At 53.9% G+C, this 23,148-nt stretch overlaps 2 protein-coding genes across 9 annotated transcripts in view; one reads left to right on the forward strand and one right to left on the reverse strand.

Moving 5' to 3' along the window:
- The window catches only part of LOC133145317 (NACHT, LRR and PYD domains-containing protein 12-like), a 128,774-nt gene that overhangs the window by 89,344 nt on the left and 16,282 nt on the right, over window positions 1-23,148 (reverse strand). Inside the window, exons 8-11 of the mRNA XM_061268671.1 lie at window positions 2,463-2,634; window positions 2,205-2,374; window positions 1,936-2,106; window positions 1,667-1,837 (exon numbers count right to left, since the gene is read on the reverse strand). Of these exons, the coding sequence (XP_061124655.1) occupies window positions 1,667-1,837; window positions 1,936-2,106; window positions 2,205-2,374; window positions 2,463-2,634 (684 nt within the window). The remainder of the gene's footprint in view (window positions 1-1,666; window positions 1,838-1,935; window positions 2,107-2,204; window positions 2,375-2,462; window positions 2,635-23,148) is intronic.
- Window positions 1-23,148, forward strand: part of LOC133145322 (diacylglycerol kinase iota-like) — a 77,359-nt gene that overhangs the window by 45,920 nt on the left and 8,291 nt on the right. For 3 of the 8 annotated variants that reach the window (XM_061268696.1, XM_061268697.1, XM_061268695.1), the window contains one exon: window positions 18,993-19,101. In XM_061268696.1, coding sequence (XP_061124680.1) covers window positions 18,993-19,101 — 109 coding nt within the window. Of the gene's footprint in view, window positions 1-149; window positions 259-5,740; window positions 5,940-6,016; window positions 6,144-6,261; window positions 6,328-6,436; window positions 6,506-6,671; window positions 6,789-6,859; window positions 6,935-7,022; window positions 7,119-7,201; window positions 7,285-7,350; window positions 7,412-7,502; window positions 7,617-7,812; window positions 7,948-8,019; window positions 8,099-8,165; window positions 8,222-8,310; window positions 8,374-8,484; window positions 8,559-8,642; window positions 8,755-8,831; window positions 8,919-8,990; window positions 9,104-9,990; window positions 10,092-10,162; window positions 10,243-10,320; window positions 10,366-10,450; window positions 10,521-10,592; window positions 10,634-10,709; window positions 10,835-10,913; window positions 10,940-11,024; window positions 11,063-11,140; window positions 11,262-11,348; window positions 11,386-11,468; window positions 11,569-11,629; window positions 13,156-13,407; window positions 13,613-18,992; window positions 19,102-23,148 lie in introns of those variants that run through there. The other 5 variants (XM_061268700.1, XM_061268701.1, XM_061268703.1 and 2 more) reach the window with 4 other exon arrangements.

Consider the following 23,148-nt stretch of genomic DNA (forward strand, 5'->3'; position numbering starts at 1 on the left):
AAAAAGAAAACCTCATTCATTCATTTCTAATTCCGACAGCCGCATCAGAACATCTGGAAAGCCCATCGTGGCGGCTCCTCCTTAATTCCTTTGCACGAGCGTGTGTGCGCTTTAAAACAAAAATCTTCTTTTGTGTTCCCCCCATGCAGGAAAGACATCTGCCGGTCGGGCCTGCAACACCTGGGGCCGCTGCAGCTAGCCCCGCCTCCCGCCTCCAATGGCCCCGGCAAGGAGCTTCGCACCCGCATGGACTGGACGGTAGGCACCTCAAAGTACTTCTTCCCAATTTGACGTTGAGTAACCGCTGGTGGCCGCCATGTGGCCTCCGCATTACAAAATGAGTCAAAGCGCTTTGGCTATGTTTCTTTTTTTGTGACTCATCTCCTGTTGACGTAAAAAGCGCCACTCCGTTATCATCTGCACTCGAGCCACAAATGGCCACTGGAAGGCCGCTGGAGCGCTCTCGTGTTCTTTTGTCGCTTCGGCCGCTCCAAGACAAGCGAAAATATTTATTTATTTTTTGCCGGTGTAACAATCCCGTGACGCTTCCTTTCTCCTCATCACGGCTCAGCACGCACACCGGGCGCTGTCAATGATGGCTCGTTGTGTCTTCTTTTCACATTCCACGCACTTTCGGCACATTCTCGGATAATAATACTTCCTTCCATACATATCTTTTTATTATTCGGCAAGACATTTCCCTCTGTCTGTCCAGAAGATTCTTCAATCATCTTGAGGAAGCCTAGACAAAAGTTGAGATAGATACAATCAAGCGTTTGGCATGCATTGAGCACTTACTTCCTTCATGAAGGCAACATTTGTTATTTCAAAGTGCACACCAAATACAAATATATCATCAGATCATCAAGTTATTCTCCAAACATTTCTCATGACCACATAGTCCATCACATCTCGTCTAAAAATGTCTCCTTCTGTGGTCGTTATTGATTTGGTGTGTACTAGCTAGAATGAGATGCTTCCAATGTTTCTTTCTGGTGTGACTTTAGCTGCTTGAGTCCATGAGCTGTGAGCACATCTGTTTTTGGAGCTACCCATTTTCTTCAAGTGTCGCCGGTCCATTCAGACCAGCGAGCGAGCGAGTGCCCTCGAAGATGTTTGGAACCTACCACTCGATCTCCACACTGCAGCGAGGATCCTTTTGGACCGCTGCCAAGACCCGCCTTCCTTCCGCTCCAATGTAATTGTCCCGCAGGATCAGCTTTTGGAGGTGGGAGGGGTTGGACCGGAGAGCCTTGGCCAGCGCCTCGTAGCTTTTCTTGCTCAGCTTGCACCACTCGAGCCTGAAGACAAGAGGGCGGCCGGCTGACACAAGCCCAAGGTTCTTGGGCCGGCTGGCCTTCTGCCGCTCGCTCGACGGGGGTGGAGGAGAGCCTTACACGAGGACTTGCAAGGTGCACTGCGGCTTTGCCAGTCCGGCGGCGAGCGCCTCCACCCCGTCGTCACCCAAGTCGTTTTTGCTGAGATCCAGCTCCGTCAGGTTGCCGGGCGAGCTTAGAACGGAGGCCAGCGCCTCGCAGCTTTTCTTGCTCAGGTTGCATTTCTTGAGCCTGAGAAGACAAGAGGGCGGCCGGCTGATACAAGCCCAAGGTTCTTGGGCCGGCTGGCCTTCTGCCGCTCGCTCGACGGGGGTGGAGGAGAGCCTAACCCGAGGACTTGCAAGGTGCACTGCGGCTTTGCCAGTCCGGCGGCGAGCGCCTCCATCCCGTCGTCACCCAAGTCGTTGGCGCTGAGATCCAGCTCCCTCAGGCTGCAGGGCGAGCGTAGAACGGAGGCCAGCGCCTCGCAGCTTTTCTTGCTCAGCTTGCAGTGGTCGAGCCTGAGAAGACAAGAGGGCGGCCGGCTGACACAAGCCCAAGGTTCTTGGGCCGGCTGGCCTTCTGCCGCTCGCTCGACGGGGGTGGAGGAGAGCCTTACCTGAGGACTTGCAAGGTGCACTCGGGCTTTGCCAGTCCGGCGGCGAGCGCCTCCAGCCCGTCGTCATGCAAGTCGTTGCAGCTGAGATCCAGATGCCTCAGGCTGTAGGGCGAGCTTAGAACGGAGGCCAGCGCCTCGCAGCTTTTCTTGCTCAGCTCGCAGTCGCAGAGCCTGAGAAGACAAGAGGGCGGCCGGCTGACACAAGCCCAAGGTTCTTGGGCCGGCTGGCCTTCTGCCGCTCGCTCGACGGGGGTGGAGGAGAGTCTTACCCGAGGACTTGCAAGGCGCACTGCGGCTTTGCCAGTCCGGCGGCGAGCGCCTCCAGCCCGTCGTCACCCAAGTCGTTATGGCCGAGATCCAGCTCCCTCAGGCTGCCGGGCGAGCTTAGAACGGAGGCCAGCGCCTCGCAGCTTTTCTTGCTCAGGTTGCACTCCCAGAGACTGAGAAGACAAGAGGGCGGCCGGCTGAGACAAGCCCAAGGTTCTTGGGCCGGCTGGCCTTCTGCCGCTCGCTCAAGGGGAGCCTTAATCGAGAACTTGCAAGGCGCACTGCGGGTTTGCCAGTCCGGCGGCGAGCGCCTCCAGCCCGTCGTCACACAAGTCGTTCCAGGTGAGATCCAGCTTCCTCAGGCTGCCGGGCGAGCTTAGAACGGAGGCCAGCGCCTCGCAGCTTTTCTTGCTCAGCTTGCAGCTCCAGAGCCTGAGAAGACAAGAGGGCGGCCGGCTGACACAAGCCCAAGGTTGTTGGGCCGGCTGGCCTTCTGCCGCTCGCTCGACGGGGGTGGAGGAGAGCCTTACGTGAGGACTTGCAAGGCGCACTGCGGCTTTGCCAGTCCGGCGGCGAGCGCCTCCAGCCCGTCGTCACACAAGTCGTTCTTGCCGAGATACAGCTCCCTCAGGCTGCAGGGCGAGCTTAGAACGGAGGCCAGCGCCTCGCAGCTTTTCTTGCTCAGGTTGCATAAATGGAGTCTGAGAAGACAAGAGGGCGGCTGACACATGTGGGCGGCCGGTTCAACATGCTGGCTCGACGGCACCTACACTGATGTTCGAGAAGCCTTGACCGCCGGCAGCAGCATCAGGAGCCCCTTGTCGGACGGAGCGTATTTCCGGAGATCGAAGCAGCTCATGGCTTCGTCGGAAGCCCGCAAGAAGAAGACCAGGGCCGACCACATGGCCGGAGGTACGTTCTCAGGGTTGGACTGGAATGCTACGAGGTACTTTTGGAGCTGCTCCAGCAGGGACTCGTCATTCAGCTCTTTCAGGCAGTAGAACAAGTTGATGTTCTCCTCAGGAGAGTTCTTATCTATCTGTTGCTCGATCAAGCGGACCGTTTCTGCGTTGCTGTGGCTGAAGTTCTTGGGAGCCTTCAGCAGCTCGCCCATGAGCTCCTGGTTGCACTGCAAGGAAAGGCCCACCAAGAAGCGGAGGAACAAGTCCAGGTTTCCCTCACTTTCTGAGGCTTTGCGAATGGCCGCCTCGTGGACCCGGACGAGCGGCATCTGCTCGGAATGCAACGGGAGCTCTCCCAGCACGTTCTTGTTGTCCTGGAACAGGCTCATCATCACGTAGAGAGCGGCCAGATATTCCTGGATGCTCAGGTGGATGAACTGAAACATCTTGCCGCGTTGGTATTTCGTGAGCGGGAGTACCTCCTCGAAGACCTGGGTGAAGACTCCCGAGTGTTTTGCGACCTGCAGGTCATCCAAGCCGCTTTTCCGCAAGTCGCTCTCGTAGAAGATCTGTTGCTTTTCCATGAGATGCCGGAAAGCCATCTTGGCCAGCGCTTTGACAAACTCTGTGCTCTTCTGGCCGCCTCGCTCCTCGGACCTGCCCAGGTGATAGAGGAGGAACTCTGTGTACATCTCGGTCAGGGTTTCGGGCAGCTCCTCTCCAGCATCCCGACAGGCTTGGAGAACGGTGGCGGTGAGGCAGCAGAAGATGGGCATGTGGCAAATGATGAAAATGCTGCCGGACTTTTGGATGTGCTCGATGACGTCCTCGTCATTGGGGAACCTCTTCCTGAAGTAGTCCAGCCTCTGGGAGCGGCTGAAGCCTTTCACCTCGGTTCTGCCGTCCACCAGGCGCGCCGGGATGTCGCGGGCCGCCTGGGGTCGCGTGGTGATCCAAAGCCGGGCGCAGGGAAGCAGGTTCCGCTTGATGAGATGCGCCAGGAGGACCTCCACGGGGTACTCTTGGGTCACATCCAGGCGCTGCTTGCGCTCGTCGCTCAGGTCCAGTTTGAGGCGGCACTCGTCCAAGCCGTCCAGTACAAACAAAATCTTGACGCTGCTGCTTTGGTAGGTGCGCTTGCCCAAATCTTGCAGCCTGCCCAAGATGTCTTGCAGCATCTCGATGGCCGCCTTGCTGTCGCAGATGAAGTGCTGGATGAGCTCTGCCAGCGAAAAGCTTTTCCCCTCCTCCAAGTTCAACTCGCGGAAGGGCAAGGGAAAGATGAAGTCCACGTCTGTGTTGGTTGTCCCGTTGGCCCAGTCCAGGACAAACTTGCGCACCAGGAAGGTCTTCCCGATGCCCGCGAAGCCCACGGTGACCATGGTGCGAAGGGGCTTCTCGCTTTTGAAGATGTCGCACGGCTCGATGGACTCCTCCTCCTCGTCTTCACCGCGCATCTCCATCTGAAGGATCTTGTGCTGCTTGTCGGGGAGACCGGCGACGCCGCGGCTAATGTGGAGCTTGGTGTAGACGCTCTCCAGAGCCTCCTGCTGGCTGGGCTCTGTGTTGCCCTCGGGAGCCTTCCAGTACATGTCCCGCAGGTTCTCTTGCAGCTCCCGCTTGAATTCGCCTATCTGGACCTCTAAGGAGATGCTATCTGCGGGCGCACGGGTGCCACCTGAAGGAGATCAAACGCGTCTTTAGGCCTGGCCGCAAGCGTGCTGCGCCCATGCCGCCACTTCCACTCAAGGAGGCAAGTGAAGGGGGCAAGAGGGGTAGGGCAGCATCGGAGAGTTGCTTTGTGGAAAGCCCCCCCCACCAGAAGCCACGCTCACCTTACCTTTCATTTGCAGCTTCTGGGCCAGTTCATAGTTTTTGATCTTCTCCAGAATCTTCCTGGTCTCCGCCACAGCGTTCTTGCTGTACCTGTTCACCAGCTCTTCGGCGATGTCAGTCCGGTCTGCGTTTTCTTTTTTTCTCTTAGCCAGATCCATATAAAACTTGAACTTCTTGAAGTCGTCATCCCCCAGGTCTTCCAGCGTTTCCAACAGCAGCTCCTTGCTCTCGGCATCCAGCGCCATCTTTCCCCTGTGAAACTGAAAGCAAAAGGCAAACCTTGATTTTCTTGTGCAACACCATTCCACACCCAAAGCGCAGAAGGTGGCCTGATTTGCACCCTTATTAGCACTCGCTTCCTGGTTCTCGAGGCTGCTCGACACGGACTTTGATACCTGCTTCGCTTCCTTGTCGTTACGTTCCCTAACGAAGTAGGGGACCCCCGGGGACCCCCCCCTCCCCCAAACTTCAATCAAAGAAAACCACTGACAATATATGGAGAAAGCGTCCGACCATCCGGCCGGCTCACTAAATAAATAAATAAATAATAATAAATAAATAACGCCACAAACGGTCGCCTCTTTTTAAAAGCAAAACTATGTGTCTATACGGGTCAAAAAGAAGAAAGCAAACTCACTCGTCGGTCTCCTTCGCGTCGTCTGGTCTCACCGTGTGTGCGAGCGAGCGAGCGCCTTTCCAACGCAATTGTTGCCGTGGCATCCAAAGGTGTCAGAGCAACGCCCTGCCCTGCCCTGTCTGTACAAGCCCGCCCACTTCATACATAGACAGACAGACAGACGGGGAAGTTCACTTTGGGAGAAAGCAAATTCTCCGCTGGCGCGCTCTGAAATCCCAGCCCGGCACGAAAATGATGGCCGTCTCGCCCGCTCATCCGCCCGGCAGGAGAACGCCGTCAACGGCGACCACCTGTGGATGGAGACCAGCTGCTCGGGCGAACTCTGCTACCTCGGGGAGGACGCCTGCCTGCTCAAGGCTGCGGTGAGCTCGCTCGCTCGCTCCAAGTCATCTGCTGCCTGCCCGTCTTGACAGCCGACCTGTGTGTTTTGTGCTTGAAGAAGTCTGCGCCCAGGAGGAAGTGCGCCGCCTGCAAGATCGTCGTCCACACCAGCTGCACCGAGCACACAGGAAGTCCAAAGCCCTGACGTGACGCCTTGGCCGTCTCGTGATCAAGATCAACTTCAGGTGCAAGCCGACTTTCAGGGAAGGAGGCTCGCGGTGCCCGCGAGATGTAAGTCTCCCGACGGGAGGTCCGAGCGGGGCCAGGTGTAAGGCGGCGCTGTCGTCTGCTCTCTGCCGGCAGAACGTGCTGAGGCACCACTGGGTGCACCGCCGGCGCCAGGACGGCAAGTGCAAGCAGTGCGGGAAGGTCGGTGGCAGCCACGCAGGCAGGCCGGCAAAATGGACGCCCGTCAAACGGTCTCTGCGAGCGCCATCCCTTTCCGTCCTCGTCTTTTGTTTGTCCTTTCCTTCCGCAGAGCTTTCAGCAGAAGTTCTTCCACAGTAAAGAAATCATCGCCATCAGCTGTTCGTGGTGCAAGCAGGCTGTGAGTTGGGCTCAAATTGGAATTCTCGCGTGCGAGCGGGCTTGCCCACCATCTGAGCGAAATTCCGTCAGACTAGAAACAAAACACGTAACGAACTCGGCGATGTGATGTTGTGGGAAAATGTTGAAACGAGCCGCTGGCCGGTGCTAATTTGTGTGCCGGGCAGTTCCACAACAAGGTCACGTGCTTCATGCTGCACCAGATCGAGGAACCGTGCTCGCTGGGCGCCCACGCCGCCGTCATCGTGCCTCCGTCCTGGATCATCAGAGTCAGGAAACCGCAGGCAAGGGCCGGGCGCCGACCGCCAAGCGCTAACGGCGCTTAGCGCTAACCGCTAAGCCCATCTATGCGCAGAGCTTGCTCAAGAACTCGGCCAGGAGGAAAAGGCGCACGTCTTTCAAGCGCAGGACCAGCAAGAAGGGGCCGGATGTAAGCGACACGGATGGCGACTTGCACGTGACCTCCCTCCCTCTCGGCCGCCCGTGGCGCTGACGTTCCCTCCCTCGCCCTCCCTCAGGAGTCCAAATGGCGGCCGTTCATGCTGAAGCCGCTGCCCTCGCCGCTCATGAAGCCCATCCTGGTCCTCGTCAACCCCAAGAGCGGAGGCAACCAGGTTGGCATGAGCGTGGCTAGCGAGCAGAAGGTCAGAAAGGTCGCTGGCCGTCCATCCCAGCCCAATCTGCTTCCTGTCCGCAGGGCGCCAAGCTGCTCCAGATGTTCATGTGGATCCTGAACCCGCGGCAAGTCTTTGACCTGTCGCAGGGCGGCCTTCGGGAGGCGTGAGTGTCCGGCGCTATCCATGAGCGACAGAGCGAAGCCCACTCCTCTCCGCTCTGCTCTTTCAGGTTGGATTTGTATCGCAAAGTGCCAAACTTGAGGATCCTGGCCTGCGGTGGAGACGGCACGGTACAGTTTGCGTTGACCCCGCCCCTCCTTGGCCTCGCCTCGCCTCGCCTCGCCCCGCCCCCTTAGCACAATCCATTTCCTGCTTGCCTAGGTGGGCTGGATCCTGTCCACGCTGGACGAGCTACAGATGAAGCCGCAGCCTCCGGTGGCCGTCCTTCCTCTGGGAACAGGAAACGACCTCGCCAGGACGCTCAACTGGGGCGGGGTGAGTTCCCAAGCGTCACTCAGCTCCCAAACGCAAACAAAGCATTTTTGCTTTGTGTGCTTTACATTTACAACAATGACAAAAAAACATCCCTAAATGTGTGTGTCCCAAAAGTTTTGTCCAAGAAGGCCACAATCCAAGATGTTTCCGCCATGCAGCCTTCTTCCTGTGCTTGATTTGATTTTTTTTCTGGCAGGGCTACACGGACGAGCCCGTGTCCAAGGTTCTGGGCCAGGTGGAGGACGGCTCGGTGGTGCAGCTGGACAGGTGGAACCTGCAGGTGGAGCAGAGCTACGGCGCCGAGCGGCAGCTCCAAGACGGCACGCAGAAGGTAAAGGAGAAGCGGCGGGCGGGCGGGCGTGCGTGTCGCCGGCGTGTCGCTAACGTGCGGTGACCCGCTCAGCTGCCCCTCGACGTCTTCAACAACTACTTCAGCCTGGGCTTCGACGCTCACGTCACGCTGGAGTTCCACGAGTCCAGAGGTGAGCGGCATCCATTTCTCTCACCGTCCATTCTTAACCTTGCCACCATGTTTTCTTTGCGTTCCAGAGGCCAACCCCGAAAAGTTTAACAGTCGCTTCCGCAACAAAATGTTCTACGCGGGGGTGAGTGTGACTTTTCACAATTTGCCTTTCAAAGATCCGCTCGCAATTGCCTCAACGCAACTGTGCGCGTGCGTGTGCGTGGCTGGCAGGCCGCCTTCTCCGATTTCCTCCAGAGAAGCTCGAGGGACTTGTCCAAGCACGTCCGAGTGGTGGTGAGTGCAAAGACGCTCTCGCCGGATGGCTTTCACGTGGGCCGGGCCCGCGATGACAATGCGACAAATCGGATGGCGTGAGAAGCAACGGGACGTGTGACACCTTTGCAGTGCGACGGGACCGACTTGACTCCCAAGATCCAAGATTTGAAATTCCAGTGCATCGTCTTTCTAAACATTCCCAGGTGGGTTTGTTTGGGTTGGCCGTGCTAGCTAACGGTGCTAGCTAACGGCGCTAGCTAACCAACCGCCACGGTCTGCTACCGCAGGTACTGCGCGGGCACCATGCCCTGGGGGAACACCGGCGACCACCGCGACTTTGAGCCGCAGCGTCACGACGACGGCTGCATCGAGGTCATCGGCTTCACCGTGGCCTCGCTGGTAGGAGGCGGGGCTCGCCAAACGCCAAAGACAAAAAAGAAAACAAACGCTTCAACAATTATTTTCATTGCTTCCAGGCGGCGCTGCAGGTGGGCGGTCACGGCGAGAGGCTCCACCAGTGCCGCGAGGTGGTCCTCACCACCTTCAAGACGGTGCCGGTGCAGGTCAGTTTGACGGACGGCCGGCCGGCTAGCTTTTCAGATGTGACCTTTGACGCCCCTTCTCGCCTGGCGCAGGTGGACGGCGAGCCGTGCCGACTGGCGCCGTCCACGCTGCGCATCTCGCTGCGCAACCAGGCCAACATGGTCCAGAAGAGCAAGAGACGCACCTCGGTGCCGCTGCTCAACGAGTGAGTCACGCGCACACACGAACGGTCTCGGCGGCGTGCGTGGCAACTAACACTTCTGCACCGCATCTTTGTGTGTCTGTGCGTGGCGGCACTGCAAGAACTCAGCTGAGCCAGATGAAAGGGATGCAGGCGATAATGACAAAAAAGCGCCACTAGATGGCGACATCGCAGAAATCTTTTGGTTTCCTCGCTCATGCGTCCAAATGTCATGTGGCTTGCTCCTCTTTTGAGCACTTTTGAATTTAGCTCCTTTAGCTTCTTCCTTTTTTGGCGGCAGTTTTTGCAGTGGTCAGCTCAAGGCAAAGTGACTAACCCGTGCTCTTGGACCGTGTCACTTTTTTGTGTGGGCTGCTGGGTGCCTCCTCAACTGACCTCTCTTCTCCACCTCTCCATCCTCTTTGCCCGCCCTCCTCTCTCCCTTTGGCCTCGGCACCGCACCGCATTCGATGGCGCGGCATCATTTGCGTCTTTTCCTTCCGCTCCCTGGCCACGCCTCCCCCGTTCTCTCTCTCTCTTTCTCTTGTGTGTGCGCATGCGCGTGGCGGCGCTAGTATTCAGAAGGTGTGTGCAGGTGATCTGCGCCGCCTCTCTGCTCCCCCCGACTCCTTCTCTGTGTAAGTACCTGAGCCGCTGTCATGTCAACGTTCTGCCGCCGCCGCCGCCGCCGCCTGTGTGTGTGTAAAAACCTTCACGCGCTTCGAAAGCTCTGAAGCGCCAAATCTCCTCGCAGCGATGCAAATCCTTCATCAAGCGAGCAGCACGTCGCCGTCTGTCCTTTCTCGTCCGCTTTCGGTGTGCCGTTCGAGCAGCTCGCTTCTTGCCTCCACGTTACGGCGGCGGGTCCTGAGCAAGCGTCTCTTTGCGCACGTCCGTTTTTTCCCCGGCAGCCCCCACGCCGTCCCCGAGCGGCTTCGGCTGCGGGTCAACCGGATCGGCCTGCACGAGTACGACCGCTTGCAGTACGACAAAGAGCGGCTGCGGGACATCTGTAAGTGCGCACGTTAGGCGCTGCTCCGTCCGTCCGACCAATTGTTGAAGCGGATGACGTTTGGCTGCCAGCGGTTCCGGTGGGCATCGTGGTGGTGAGGGGCGACTGCGACTTGGAAACGTGCAGACTCTACATCGACAGACTGCGAGAGGCGAGATCCTCGTCTTGAAATCACTCGACTGTGCATCTTCCTTTCCTAACCTGGCCCAAACTTCTTTGGACTCAGCAGGACTTGCAGCAGGCGCCCTCTCTTGGCCACAGAGTGCATTACCAGGTCGGCTGGACCGAAACCAATTGGGAGTCGCTTTGCGCCACTGTTGGTTGAAACGTTTATTTTAGTTGACGTTTATTTTTTGCAGGATGAGAGCCGGGGGATGCCTCGGACCACCTCGGCTGGCAGACTCTCTTCCAGCTGGAGCTTCTTGGATTGTGAGTTCGAAAAAAAACCCGACACCATCGTTTGATGTGAATTTTTCAGCGTGGTCGTTTCCCCCCCTACAGCCACATCGGCCGATCGCTTCTATCGCATCGACAAGGCCCAGGTAGGAAGCTCCGTCGGGAGTTGACGATGCCTTTTGTTTGCTTTGGCCCGCCGAAGACCTTTTGTCGCTGTCGTAGGAACACCTTCACTTTGTCACGGAAATCTGCCAGGACGAGGTGTTCATCCTGGACCGCGAGGGCCCGGCGGGGGGCCGGGTGTCATCGGCCGGGATGCCCGACCTGGTGGCCGAGCCCAGCGCCGGGTGCGAACGAGCCTTCCGCCGTAATGCCGTGGTCGTAAACGGCAGCCCGAGTAATCCTCCGTGTCGTGTCTGTTTGTAGCGCGCCGTTGACTCCCGAGGAACAAGGTAGCCGGTCGTGCTAGCGCGCTTTGCGCTGCGTTCCACGCACTCCGCTCGGTGGATGAGTTCCGCTCCGATGTATCTTTTGCAGCGCTGTTGACGGCGGCGAGCGCCGGGGATCTCTCCACGGTACGAAAGAACCTTCCTGTGTCTTGATTGGACGGACGGACAGCAGCCGAGCCAGCTTGATTTGTGTGTCTGGCGCAGTTGTCGGAGTGCGTGCGTCACGGCGTCAGCCTGCTGGTGCGAGACGGCGCCGGTTGCTCGGCCCTGCATAAAGCCGCGCGGAAAGGACACGCCCAGCTGGTGGTCTTCATCCTGCAGCAGGGTACGCCCAAATGGCAGCGTGCCAAATGGCAGCGTGCCGTGCCAACAGGTTGGCGCCGTCTAAATGGATCGTCCGTTTGCTCCTCAGGATCCAAAGTGCTTCTCGACTTGCCCGACGGAGAAAAGTACGAAGGTTGTCGTGAGCGCGTGCGACGCCAATGCACGTTTTGACCCGGTTTGTGGCGCGTTTGCGTGCGTGCGTGAGCAGAGGGGACACCGCCTTGCACAAAGCCGCTTGGGAGAAGCAGCACGCCGTGTGTCGGCTGTTGGTGGAGGCGGGCGCGTCGCTTCACAAAACCAACTTTCAGGTGCGCTCGCGCCGCAGACGCAATGTCGTCGGGCTCTCCTGATTTTGGCCGTGGCTCACAGGGGAAGACCCCGGTGGAGCAGGCGGCGGGCGACCTGGAGCTGACCTCCTACCTGAGCAGCCACAAAACACCTTTGGCCCCCCACGAGGATTTGGAGACGGCAGTCTGACGCAAACACCCACGCGCTTTTCACGCTCGGGCGCAGGTTCCACGTCAGCGGGCGCCCGGCTATTTATTTTCTATTATTTATTGATCGAGACAGGTATTTATTGCGAGCACGCTTTGGAGAGCGGCCGACGTGCTGAGGTGTTTCCACCCGTGCGAGCCTGAGTGGCTCACGGGAACAAGTATTCTTTCGCCGCTCCAAAAGCTACGACTAACAACGGAGCGGAAGCCGAGATGCCAAACGAGTGACATTCGCAAATATCCAAATATCAATGAAATCTTCTTTGAAAGTGCCAAGTGTCCAAATGGCACAGCTCAATCAGAACTGCGTCTTTAGACCGCTTTTACATTTTTCACTTGACTTCCGCTCCAAACATTGCCATCCAAGTTTGTGAAAAGGATATTTAAGATGAAGCCATCATATCCGATCCACTTGGCAGCTGCCGTCCAACTCATTCTGAGCCATGTAAAATGAGCAGATGGCATGTCGCTGCATTTCTCCGCTAATCGTTTACATTACATGAATGTTTTAAGTGTTGCGCTGAGGGAGGTACAGTGCCGTACCGTACTTGGGCGCCGCTTGGCTTGGAGATTGTCCTCTCCTTTTCGGACTCGAGCCTTTTTTCTCATCAATCCATCAGAGAAGAACTTTGCCACGGTAGAGATGACTCGCATGTAACGACGACGGCCCTTTTGCAGTTTTTCCGCTCGGTTGTGAATTGAACCCCAGTGAGTGTTTTGATGGAAATCGATTGAAAAACAAAACAAAAAGTGCCACACGTGCATCTCAAGGCGAATGTACGGCGATAACTTGAACCGCAAAGACGGACGAGTTGACTCGTTCTAAGCAGGACTGGGATGGAATGACAATGAAAATAGTTTGGATGGGGTGAAGTGAATGAAAAGCTTGTTGTACAGTTTTGCGCTGAAAGACCAATTGTTGATGTTGGGCGCACCTATGCTCCAAGAAAGATATTTGATTTGGATTTGCTCGACTGATATGCACACAACGATGGCTGCTTGTGGGCGGGCGGGGCCTGCCTCTTCTAATCCACGCATTTAATCGAAACTTTGTATTCCATTTATTCTCACTAGCGTTGGTTCTGCATGGCATTTTCTGACCTCACAATTGAATCTTTTCCAGTATTGGCATAAACATCATTCTTATTGTGAAGATGAATCTTATTGTTTCAACTATTAAATGATTGTTTGGAGTGTTTCATATCCGGGCTTATTTTTGTATCGCTGCTGAAGATGACTTGAAGTGCTTTATTTGGAAGATGATGCTGTTTCTCTTGTTGGAATGCATGTTTCCTCTTTTTCCATCGTCACAATCATCCATACTTATTTCTGCTTTCTGGTCCGGGGAATCTACAAATATGGACAGTCTACTTCATTTTAAATAAAAGTTACACGCTGAAATTTTTGTATGAAGTGCATCTTCTGTCCATCACCCAGGATCATGGTGCTGGTAGCTTGGGAGCAAAATGCTCGGGCGTATCAATGCGAGCTTTTTTAATTTTAGTGGACAAGTATTTGCAGCGCTCATTTAGGAAGTGAAAGAAGGATGATGAATTTGCCCGCATGAATCACGGCAGGGAATTTCCAGGAAACTGTTTCAGTTTTTTTTTAATTTAGTATCAATATAAATGGCATTTTTTCAATAAGAAAGTCAGTATAGTTGAATGTGTGCTTTCTTGTTTGAAATGAATTTACGTTGACGTTCAAGCGGCGGGGTCACGTACGTCATGACGTTTTCATGACGCAATACGTATTACACTTGCCTGAACGCGGAAGTGAGCGGCGGCGGCGGCAGAAAAAAGCGAGGTCACTTGTTTGGACTTGTTGGCCGGTTAAAAGAGAACGCCTTCATTATTCTGTAAGTATTTCTTTAGCTTTCTTTAACCTTGTTAGCTTGTTAGGGTCATTGCTGCACGTTTTGAGTTTTAACATGCATAAAGTACTTCATACATTTGTTTTTTGCGTTGAAACTTTTTGACTTTGTCAGGGACTTCCATTTAAACAAAAATAAATAAATAAATAATATATATATATATATATATATATATATAACAGTTTTACATTATCAAATACCGCACATAGAAAACATTTACAAAGCACAGGTTGTCAGGGATAGTGATTTCAAAATGTTGACTTTTTATATATATATATATATATATATATATATATATATATATATATATATATATATATATATATATATTTTACTAAATTATAAAGGTACTTTTGTGGTATTCGGGTCATTTTTGTTCCTCCTGATGTGCATGGAAGGACAGCTGACTACCGTGGCACTTACGCCCATTATCATGAAGTGCTTTGAGCGGCTTGTCATGGAGCACATCCGATCCGTTCTCCCCCCCACCATTGACCCCTTCCAGTTTGCGTACCGAGCCAAGCGGTCTTCTGAGGATGCCATCTGCTCTGGCCTCCACTCGGCCCTCACCCACCTGGAGAGGAGGGACTCGTATGTGAGATTGCTGTTTGTGGACTTCAGTTCTGCCTTCAACACCATTGTGCCACAACGCCTCATCAGCAAACTTGACGCGCTGGGCCTCAGTACCTACCTCTGCAACTGGCTACTGGACTTCCTCTGTCAGAGGCCACAGGTAGTACGTGTTGGCGACAAAATCTCCGCCAGCAGCATCACGCTGAGCACGGGGGCCCCCCAAGGCTGCTCTTCACCCTCCTGACAGTCATGCGTGCACTGCAACCTACAGCGACAACCGTATAGTGAAGTTTGCTGACGACACGACTCTGGTGGGTCTCATCACCAAGGGTGACGAGACTCAATACAGGCTGGAGGTTGACCTTCTGACCACGTGGTGCAGGGACAACAACCTCCTGCTGAACGTCGACAAGACCAAGGAGATTGTTGTGGACTTCCGGAAGGGTCACACCCAACACCTGCCGCTGACCATCGACGGTGCTGTGGTGGAGAGAGTGAGCAGCGCCAAGTTCCTGGGGGTGCACATCAGTGAGGACCTCTCCTGGTCCACCAACACCGCATCACTGGGGAAGAAAGCTTAGCGCCGCCTGTACTTCCTGCGGAAACTCGGGCGAGCAAGTGCTCCTCCGGCCGTCATGACTGCATTTTACCGCGGCACCATTGAGAGCGTCCTCTCCAGCTGTATTGCTGTTTGGGTGGCGGCTGCACTGACTACAACTTGAAGGCCCTGCAGCGCATAGTGAACACGGCTGGGAAGATTGCTGGTGCTTCGCTCCCCTCCTTGAAGGACATTTACACCTCCCGTCTCACCCGCAAGGCGAGCACGATTGTGAGTGATGGGAGTCACCCCGCTCACTCTTTGTTCGAGCTTCTGCCCTCTGGGAAGAGGTACAGAAGCCTGCGCTCCCTCCCGCACCACCAGACTCTCAAACAGCTTCATACTCCAGGCTGTTAGGATCCTGAACTCGCTCCCCCGTTCTGCGTAGCGTCCTGTACTTTTACTGTCTGTACTGTCTGTATGCACACTGGCTCTTATTTGTTGTGTTATCTGTTTATTTATTATTTATTATTACTTTTATTATTTACTGTTTGTGCCTTTTTGTTTATGATGTTTTTTACTTTTGCGCTATGCTTGCTGGCTCCGTTTTGCTCCTCTTATTTATTGTGTTATCTGTTTATTTATTATTTATTCATCACTCTTACTATTGATTGTTTGAATTTTTGCCTTCTTGTTTTTATATTGTGTCGCGTACTTGTATGTCTATCGTGTTATGTGTCTCGTCACCGTGGGATAGAGAAAACGTCATTTCGGTCTCTTTGTGTGTTGTGACATGTGGAGAGATTGACAATAAAGCTGACTTTGACTTTGAGTTGGTGCCTCTAGTTTAAAGTAGGCCAAGCATGTCTCACTCACCAAAGCATCTTTCATTGCTTGGAATGCTCTTTCTGTTTCTTTTGTCCACTTCCATGCTTGTCCTTTTCTAGTGAGTTTCCTTAGTGGTTCTGATAAATTTGCATAATTTGGTATGAACTTCATCAGAAATCCACAAGTACCTAGAAATGAACGAAGCAGTTGAATGTTCTCAGGTCTAGGCGCTTTGCAGACAGCCTCAACCTTTTTTGGGTCTGGTTTGATTCCTTCGGAAGAGATCACATGTCCAAGTATCTCTATTTGTTGTAGTCCAGAAGCACACTTGTCTCTGTTCAGGGTTAAACCTCTGTTCTTGAATCTCTGAAAGACTTGTCTTAGTCTCTGTTCCAGTTGCTCATCATTCTCTCCAAAAACCACTACATCATCCATGTAGCAAACTGTGCCAGGCATTCCGCATAACATAGAGTCCATAGCCTTCTGATAGGCTTCAGGTGCACTTGATAGTCCAAAGGGAACTTTCTTGAAACGGTAGCACCCTCTATGTGTGATAAATGTCGTCAGGGTTCTGGATTCTGGAGCTAGATCACATTGCCAAAACCCTTTCCTGGCATCCAGCTTAGCGAACACTTTTGCTCCCTGCACTGCTTGTAAGATGCTATCTACTGTTGGTACTGGGTGTCTTTCCCTAATCACTGCTTTATTCACTTCCCTGAGGTCTTCACATAATCTTACTTGTGGCGTTTCTTTCTTGGGAATGATTAGGATGTTAGAAACCCATTCAGATCCTTCATTCACTTCCTCTATAATATCTTGTTCTAGCATCTTGTCTAGCTCCTGGTTTACAGCTTCTATCATGTGGTAAGGGACTCTCCTTAGTCTCTGTGCTATAGGTGGTACTTTTTCATCGACTGTTACCTTGTGGCTGTATCCTTTAATCTGACCAAGTCCTTTGAAAACCTTTGAAAACAAGTTTGTCAAATCTCTCTTCTTGTGATACTTTGTTCACCGTTTCTCCTGTGTTAAGTATTTCGAACTCAAAGCTTGTTTTTCTGCCTAACAGTGCTTCTACATCTCCTTCTATCACATATATGTTATCTTTGACTTCATTGTTTTTCCATCTCAATACTGCCTCAAAGTAACCTACACATTGAAGTGGAGTAGTTTGTGCATATGCATCAAATCTCTTTTTAGTGGGTTTAAGTTTTGTTAAAGTGGATAATGTTCTTTGGAACAGGTCCTCTCCTATGAAGTTTCTTCCACTTCCTGTATCTATGACCATTTTCAGCCATTGTCCATTTACATTGACTCTTTCTGTGCCTTCAGGATCTACAGCATGGATAAACTCATCGGAGTCTGAATCAGAAAGTTCCTGCACTACTGCTCTCACTGGTTTACCAGTCTTTGATTGATCTTTTTCCTTATTTCTGTCTTTATATTTGTCACTGTTACTTTCTCCCTGTGCTTTCTTTTTCTTCTTGAGACACATGCGAGCATAATGTCCCGTTTTCTTACAGAAAAGACACGTTGCTGTCTTAGCTCCACAGTCGTCTGCTGTGTGAGTGTCCATTCCACATCTGTAACACTGGGTGGTGCTGTTGGCTTGCCCTTGGCTGCCTCTCCTTCCTTGCTTCGCATCTCCGGTCGGTCCGTCTGGGATCCACACGCACACTCCTCTCGGTGAAGCCAATGCGGTCGTCTCCAGCTTTGTGATAAGCACTCTCCGTGGAAAGTTTAGATTGTGCCTGCGCTGCTTCAAAAGCTCTTGCAGTTGACAATGCTCTATCTAAACTCAGTCCATCTTCCTGAAGCAGTTTGTCACGCAGCTTTCTCATTGCACATTTTTCCACTATTTGATCTCTTATCATATCGTCCTCCAGTGCACCAAAGTCACATGATTTCGCCAATTCTCTCAACGCATTCACAAAAGCATCTACTGACTCATCAGTACACTGAGCTCTCTGTCTAAACTTGTGTCTCTCCAGGACTACATTTCTTCGTGGTGTGAAATACGAGTCTAGAGCAGCAACAGTCTGTGCATACGTACTTTAGCTTCCAGGTAGATTGGCAAAAATTCTTTGCGTAGGTGCTCCAATGCAATGCAGTAATGTGGCCCTCCTCACTAAGTCTGGTCCATTAATAGTTCCACTGGCAACTTCGAAAAAACTGTAGGAGTCCTTCCACAGGCTATATTCAGTGAATAAATCAGACGCCCCAAGGTTCAACGCAGCAGGCGTACCTGGGTTCAGGTGCAGCTTGTCCCAGCGCGGCTCCGGCACCATCGCCGTTCGACATGGTCAACACGATACAGTTGTCTTCTCACTTTATTTTTTCCAGTATGGACGTAGAATCCTAGTCGTCCTTTCTTGCTCCTGGGTTCGTGATAAACCGTTTCCTCGTCGCCAAAATGTTGTGTTCCTCAATAAAACAGTCTTTGTTTTAACTTCAACTCCTTTATTTTCCACATGTCCGTTTCTTGTTAGCTGCTAGTTCCTTGCTCGCTCTCTAGTCATTTTCAGTTCTCGCGATAACATAACAACAGCGATACTACAGCTCCAAAATGTCTACTTTGGGCTTCTGCTTGTTTGTTCTTTGGTGGCGCATTTTTCTTTTTGTCAGGTCAAAAGCGGCCACCTCACTTCAACGTAGTTCCCTGACGTCACAAGATGGCAGCAAAGCGCTCCTTTGGTCCCAATGAAACGCCTTCACTCATCAATTGCTTTTGGATTAGCGACTAGCGTACGTCGACGCTCATGTCGCATAGTCTGCCATTATGCTAGTTGTGTGCGCGCGCGCGCGGTAATGTCTTCCTGCTATTGTAGTTTGTGAAACGCGCATTCCTGCGCGCGCGCCCGCCCGCGTGTTGGCGAATAATGTCCAGATTGCACGGGCGTTTCCTGTTTGTGCGCCGTTCCTCTCGAATGCGTGTCATTTCCACTCAAGCGAAACCAGAACAATGATGTCGCCACGGCCCGTATGAACATGTGAAACGCGCAACTGGGCTCGCTCGCGCGGGCATCAGGCCAAACAGCGCATCAATTGTTTTTGTGACGTCACTCGAGGCACTCGGAGCAAACGTCCAGTCAGCATACCGCCTTGCATTTCTCCCGTTGTCACCCACGCATTACTATTTTTGTCCCAGGATTCGCGTGTGTGTGATCACGTTCCAGGGCGTGTAAACAGACTCCTCTTTGTCGTCCGGCTTGACAGTTGGTGACAGGCGGCCCGCTGAAACCGAAGCCGGTTGCCACTTAAGTCCCTGGGTCATTTGTTTGAAGAAAAAAAAAAGAAAAACCTCATTCATTCATTTCTAATTCCGACAGCCGCATCAGAATATGCGGAAAGCCCCTAGTGGCGGCTCCTCCTTAATTCCTTTGCACGTGCGTGTGCGCTTTAAAACAAAAATCTTCTTTTGTAATGCAGGAAAGCCATCTGCCGGTCGGGCCTGCAACACCTGGGGCCGCTGCAGGTAGCCCCGCCTCCCGCCTCCAACGGCCCCGGCAAGGAGCTTCGCACCCGCATGGACTGGACGGTAGGCACCTCAAAGTACTTCTTCCCGATTAGACGTTGAGTAACCACTGGTGGCCGCCATGTGGCCTCCGCATTACAAAATGAGTCAAAGCGTTTTGGCTGTGTTTCTTTTTTTGTGACTCATCTCCTGTTGACGTTAAAAGCGCCACTCCGTTATCATCTGCACTCGAGCCACAAATGGCCACTGGAAGGCCGCTGGAGCGCTCTCGTGTTCTTTTGTCGCTTCGGCCGGTCCAAGAAAAGCGAAAATATTTATTTATTTTTTGCCGGTGTAACAATCGCGTGACGCTTCCTTTCTCCTCATCACGGCTCAGTATGCGCACCGGGCGATGTCAATGATGGCTCGTTGTGTCTTCTTTTCACATTCCACGCACTTTCGGCACATTCTCATTTAATAATACTTTCATGCATATCTTTTTATTATTCGGCAAGACATTTCCCTCTATCCAGAAGATTCTTCAATCATCTCAAAGATCAAAACCTAGAAAAAGGTTAAGATAGATACAATCAAGCGTTTGGTATGCATTGAGCACTTCCTTCATTCATGAAGGCAACATTTGTTATTTCAAAGTGCACACCAAATACAAATATATCATCACGTTATTCTCCAAACATTTCTCATGACCACATAGTCCATCACATCTCGTCTAAAAATGTCGACTTCTGTGGTCGTTATTGATTTGGTGTGTACTAGCTAGAATGAGATGCTTCAAATGTTTCTTTCTGGTGTGACTTTAGCTGCTTGAGTCCATGAGCTGTGAGCACATCTGTTTTTGGAGCTACCCATTTTCTTCAACGCACAAGTGTCGCCGGTCCATTCAGACCAGCGAGCGAGCGAGCGCCCTGGAAGATGTTTGGAACCTACCAGTCGAGCTCCACACTGCAGCGAGGATCCTTTTGGACCTCTGCCAAGACCCGCCTTCCTTCCTCTCCCATGTAATTCCACCCCAGGCTCAGCGCTTGGAGGTGGGAGGGGTTGGACCGGAGAGCCTTGGCCAGCGGCTTGCAGCTTTTCTTGCTCAGCTTGCACCACTGGAGCCTGAGAAGACAAGAGGGCGGCCGGCTGACACAAGCCCAAGGTTCTTGGGCCGGCTGGCCTTCTGCCGCTCGAGGGGATCCTTACCTGAGAACTTGCAAGGTGCACTGCGGCTTTGCCAGTCCGGCGGCGAGCGCCTCCAGCCCGTCGTCACCCAAGTCGTTGCCTTTGAGATCCAGCTCCCTCAGGCTGCCGGGCGAGCTTAGAACGGAGGCCAGCGCCTCGCAGCTTTTCTTGCTCAGCTTGCATTCCCGGAACCTGAGAAGACAAGAGGGCGGCCGGCTGACACAAGCCCAAGGTTCTTGGGCCGGCTGGCCTTCTGCCGCTCGCTCGACGAGGGTGGAGGAGAGCCTTACCCGAGGACTTGCAAGGCGCACTGCGGCTTTGCCAGTCCGGCGGCGAGCGCCTCCAGCCCGTCGTCACCCAAGTCGTTGCGGCTGAGATCCAGCTCCCTCAGGCTGCAGGGCGAGCTTAGAACGGAGGCCAGCGCCTCGCAGCTTTTCTTGCTCAGCTCGCAGCTCCAGAGCCTGAGAAGACAAGAGGGCGGCCGGATGACACAAGCCCAAGGTTCTTGAGCCGGCTGGCCTTCTGCCGCTCGCTCGACGGGGGTGGAGGAGAGCCTTACCTGAGGACTTGCAAGGCGCACTCCGGCTTTGCCAGTCCGGCGGCGAGCGCCTCCAGCCCGTCGTCACCCAAGTCGTTCTCGCCGAGATCCAGCTTCCTCAGGCTGCAGGGCAAGCTTAGAACGGAAGCCAGCGCCTCGCAGCTTTTCTTGCTCAGCTTGCAGTACCGGAGCCTGAGAAGACAAGAGGGCGGCCGGCTGACACAAGCCCAAGGTTCTTGGGCCGGCTGGCCTTCTGCCGCTCGCTCGACGGGGAGCCTTACTCAAGAACTTGCAAGGCGCACTCCGGCTTTGCCAGTCCGGCGGCGAGCGACTCCAGCCCGTCGTCACCCAAGTAGTTGAAGTTGAGATCCAGCTCCCTCAGGCTGCAGGGCGAGCTTAGAACGGAGGCCAGCCCCTTGCAGCTTATCTTGCTCAGGTTGCACTCCCAGAGCCTGAGAAGACAAGAGGGCGGCCGGCTGACACGTGGGCGGCCGGTTCAACGTGCTGGCTCGACGGCACTTACACTGATTTTCGAGAAGCCTTGACCACCGGCAGCAGCATCAGGAGCCCCCAGTCGGACGGAGCGTATTTCCACAGTTCAAAGCAGCTCATGGCTTCGTCGGAATCCCGCAAGAAGAAGACCAGGGCCGACCACATGGCCGGAGGTACGTCCTCATTGTTGAAGCAGAATTTTCTTAGGTACTTTTGGAGCTGCTCCAGCAGGGACTCGTCATTCAGCTCTTTCAGACAGTAGAACAAGTTGATGTTCTCCTCAGGAGTGTTCTTATCTATCTGTTGCTCGATCAAGCGGACTGTTGCTGCGTTGATGTGGCTGAAGTTCTCGGGAGCCTTCAGCAGCTCGCCCATGAGCTCCTGGTTGCACTGCAAGGAAAGGCCCACCAAGAAGCGGAGGAACACGTCCAGGTTTCCCTCACTTTCTGAGGCTTTGCGGATGGCCGCCTGGTGGACCCGGACGAGCGACGTCTGCTCGCAATGCATCGGGGGCTCTCCCAGCACGTTCTTGTTGTCCTGGAACAGGCTCATCATCACGTAGAGAGCGGCCAGATATTCCTGGATGCTCAGGTGGATGAACTGAAACATCTTGCCGCCTTGGTATTTCTTGAGCGGGAGTACCTCCTCGAAGACCTGGGTGAAGACTCCCGAGTGTTTTGCGACCTGCAGGTCATCCAAGCCGCTTTCCCGCAAGTCGCTCTCGTAGAAGATCTGTTGCTTTTCCATGAGACCCTGAAAAGCCATCTTGGCCAGCGCTTTGACAAACTCTGTGCTCTTCTGGCCGCCTCGCTCCTCGGACCTGCCCAGGTGATAGAGGAGGAACTCTGTGTACATCTCGGTCAGGGTTTCGGGCAGCTTCTTTCCGTGCTGCAGATAATCTCGGAGAACGGTGGCGGTGAGGCAGCAGAAGATGGGCACGTGGCAAATGGTGAAAATGCTGCCGGACTTTTCGATGTACTCGATGACGTCCTCCTCATCATTGGGGAACATCTTCCTGAAGTAGTCCAGCCTCTGGGAGCGGCTGAAGCCTTTCACCTCGGTTCTGCCGTCCACCAGGCGCGCTGGGATGTCGCGGACCGCCTGGGGCCGCGTGGTGATCCAAAGCCGGGCGCAGGGAAGCAGGTTCCCCTTGATGAGATGCGCCAGGAGGACCTCCACGGGGTACGCTCGGGTCACATCCAGGCGCTCCTTGCGCTCGTCGCTCAGGTCCAGTTTGAGGCGGCACTCGTCCAAGCCGTCCAGTACAAACAAAATCTTGACGCTGCTGCTTTGGTAGGTGCGCTTGCCCAAATCTTGCAGCCTGCCCAAGATGTCTTGCAGCATCTCGATGGCCGCCTTGCTGTCGCAGATGAAGTGCTGGATGAGCTCTGCCAGCGAAAAGCTTTTCCCCTCCTCCAAGTTCAACTCGCGGAAGGGCAAGGGAAAGATGAAGTCCACGTCTGGGTTGGTTGTCCTGTTGGCCCAGTCCAGGACAAACTTGCGCACCAGGAAGGTCTTCCCGATGCCCGCGAAGCCCACGGTGACCATGGTGCGAAGGGGCTTCTCGCTTTTGAAGATGTCGCACGGCTCGATGGACTCCTCCTCCTCGTCTTCACCGCGCATCTCCATCTGAAGGATCTTGTGCTGCTTGTCGGGGAGACCGGCGACGCCGCGGCTAATGTGGAGCTTGGTGTAGACGCTCTCCAGAGCCTCCTGCTGGCTGGGCTCTGCGTTGCCCTCGGGAGCCTTCCAATACATGGCCCGCAGGTTCTCTTGCAGCTCCCGCTTGAATTCGGCCTTCTGGACCTCTAAGGAGATGCTATCTGAGGGCGCACGGGTGCCACCTGAAGGAAATCAAACGCGTCTTTAGGCCTGGCCGCAAGCGTGCTGCGCCCATGCCGCCACTTCCACTCAAG

This window comes from Syngnathus typhle, linkage group LG21 (assembly GCF_033458585.1).
Source record: "Syngnathus typhle isolate RoL2023-S1 ecotype Sweden linkage group LG21, RoL_Styp_1.0, whole genome shotgun sequence".
NCBI lineage: Eukaryota > Metazoa > Chordata > Actinopteri > Syngnathiformes > Syngnathidae > Syngnathus > Syngnathus typhle.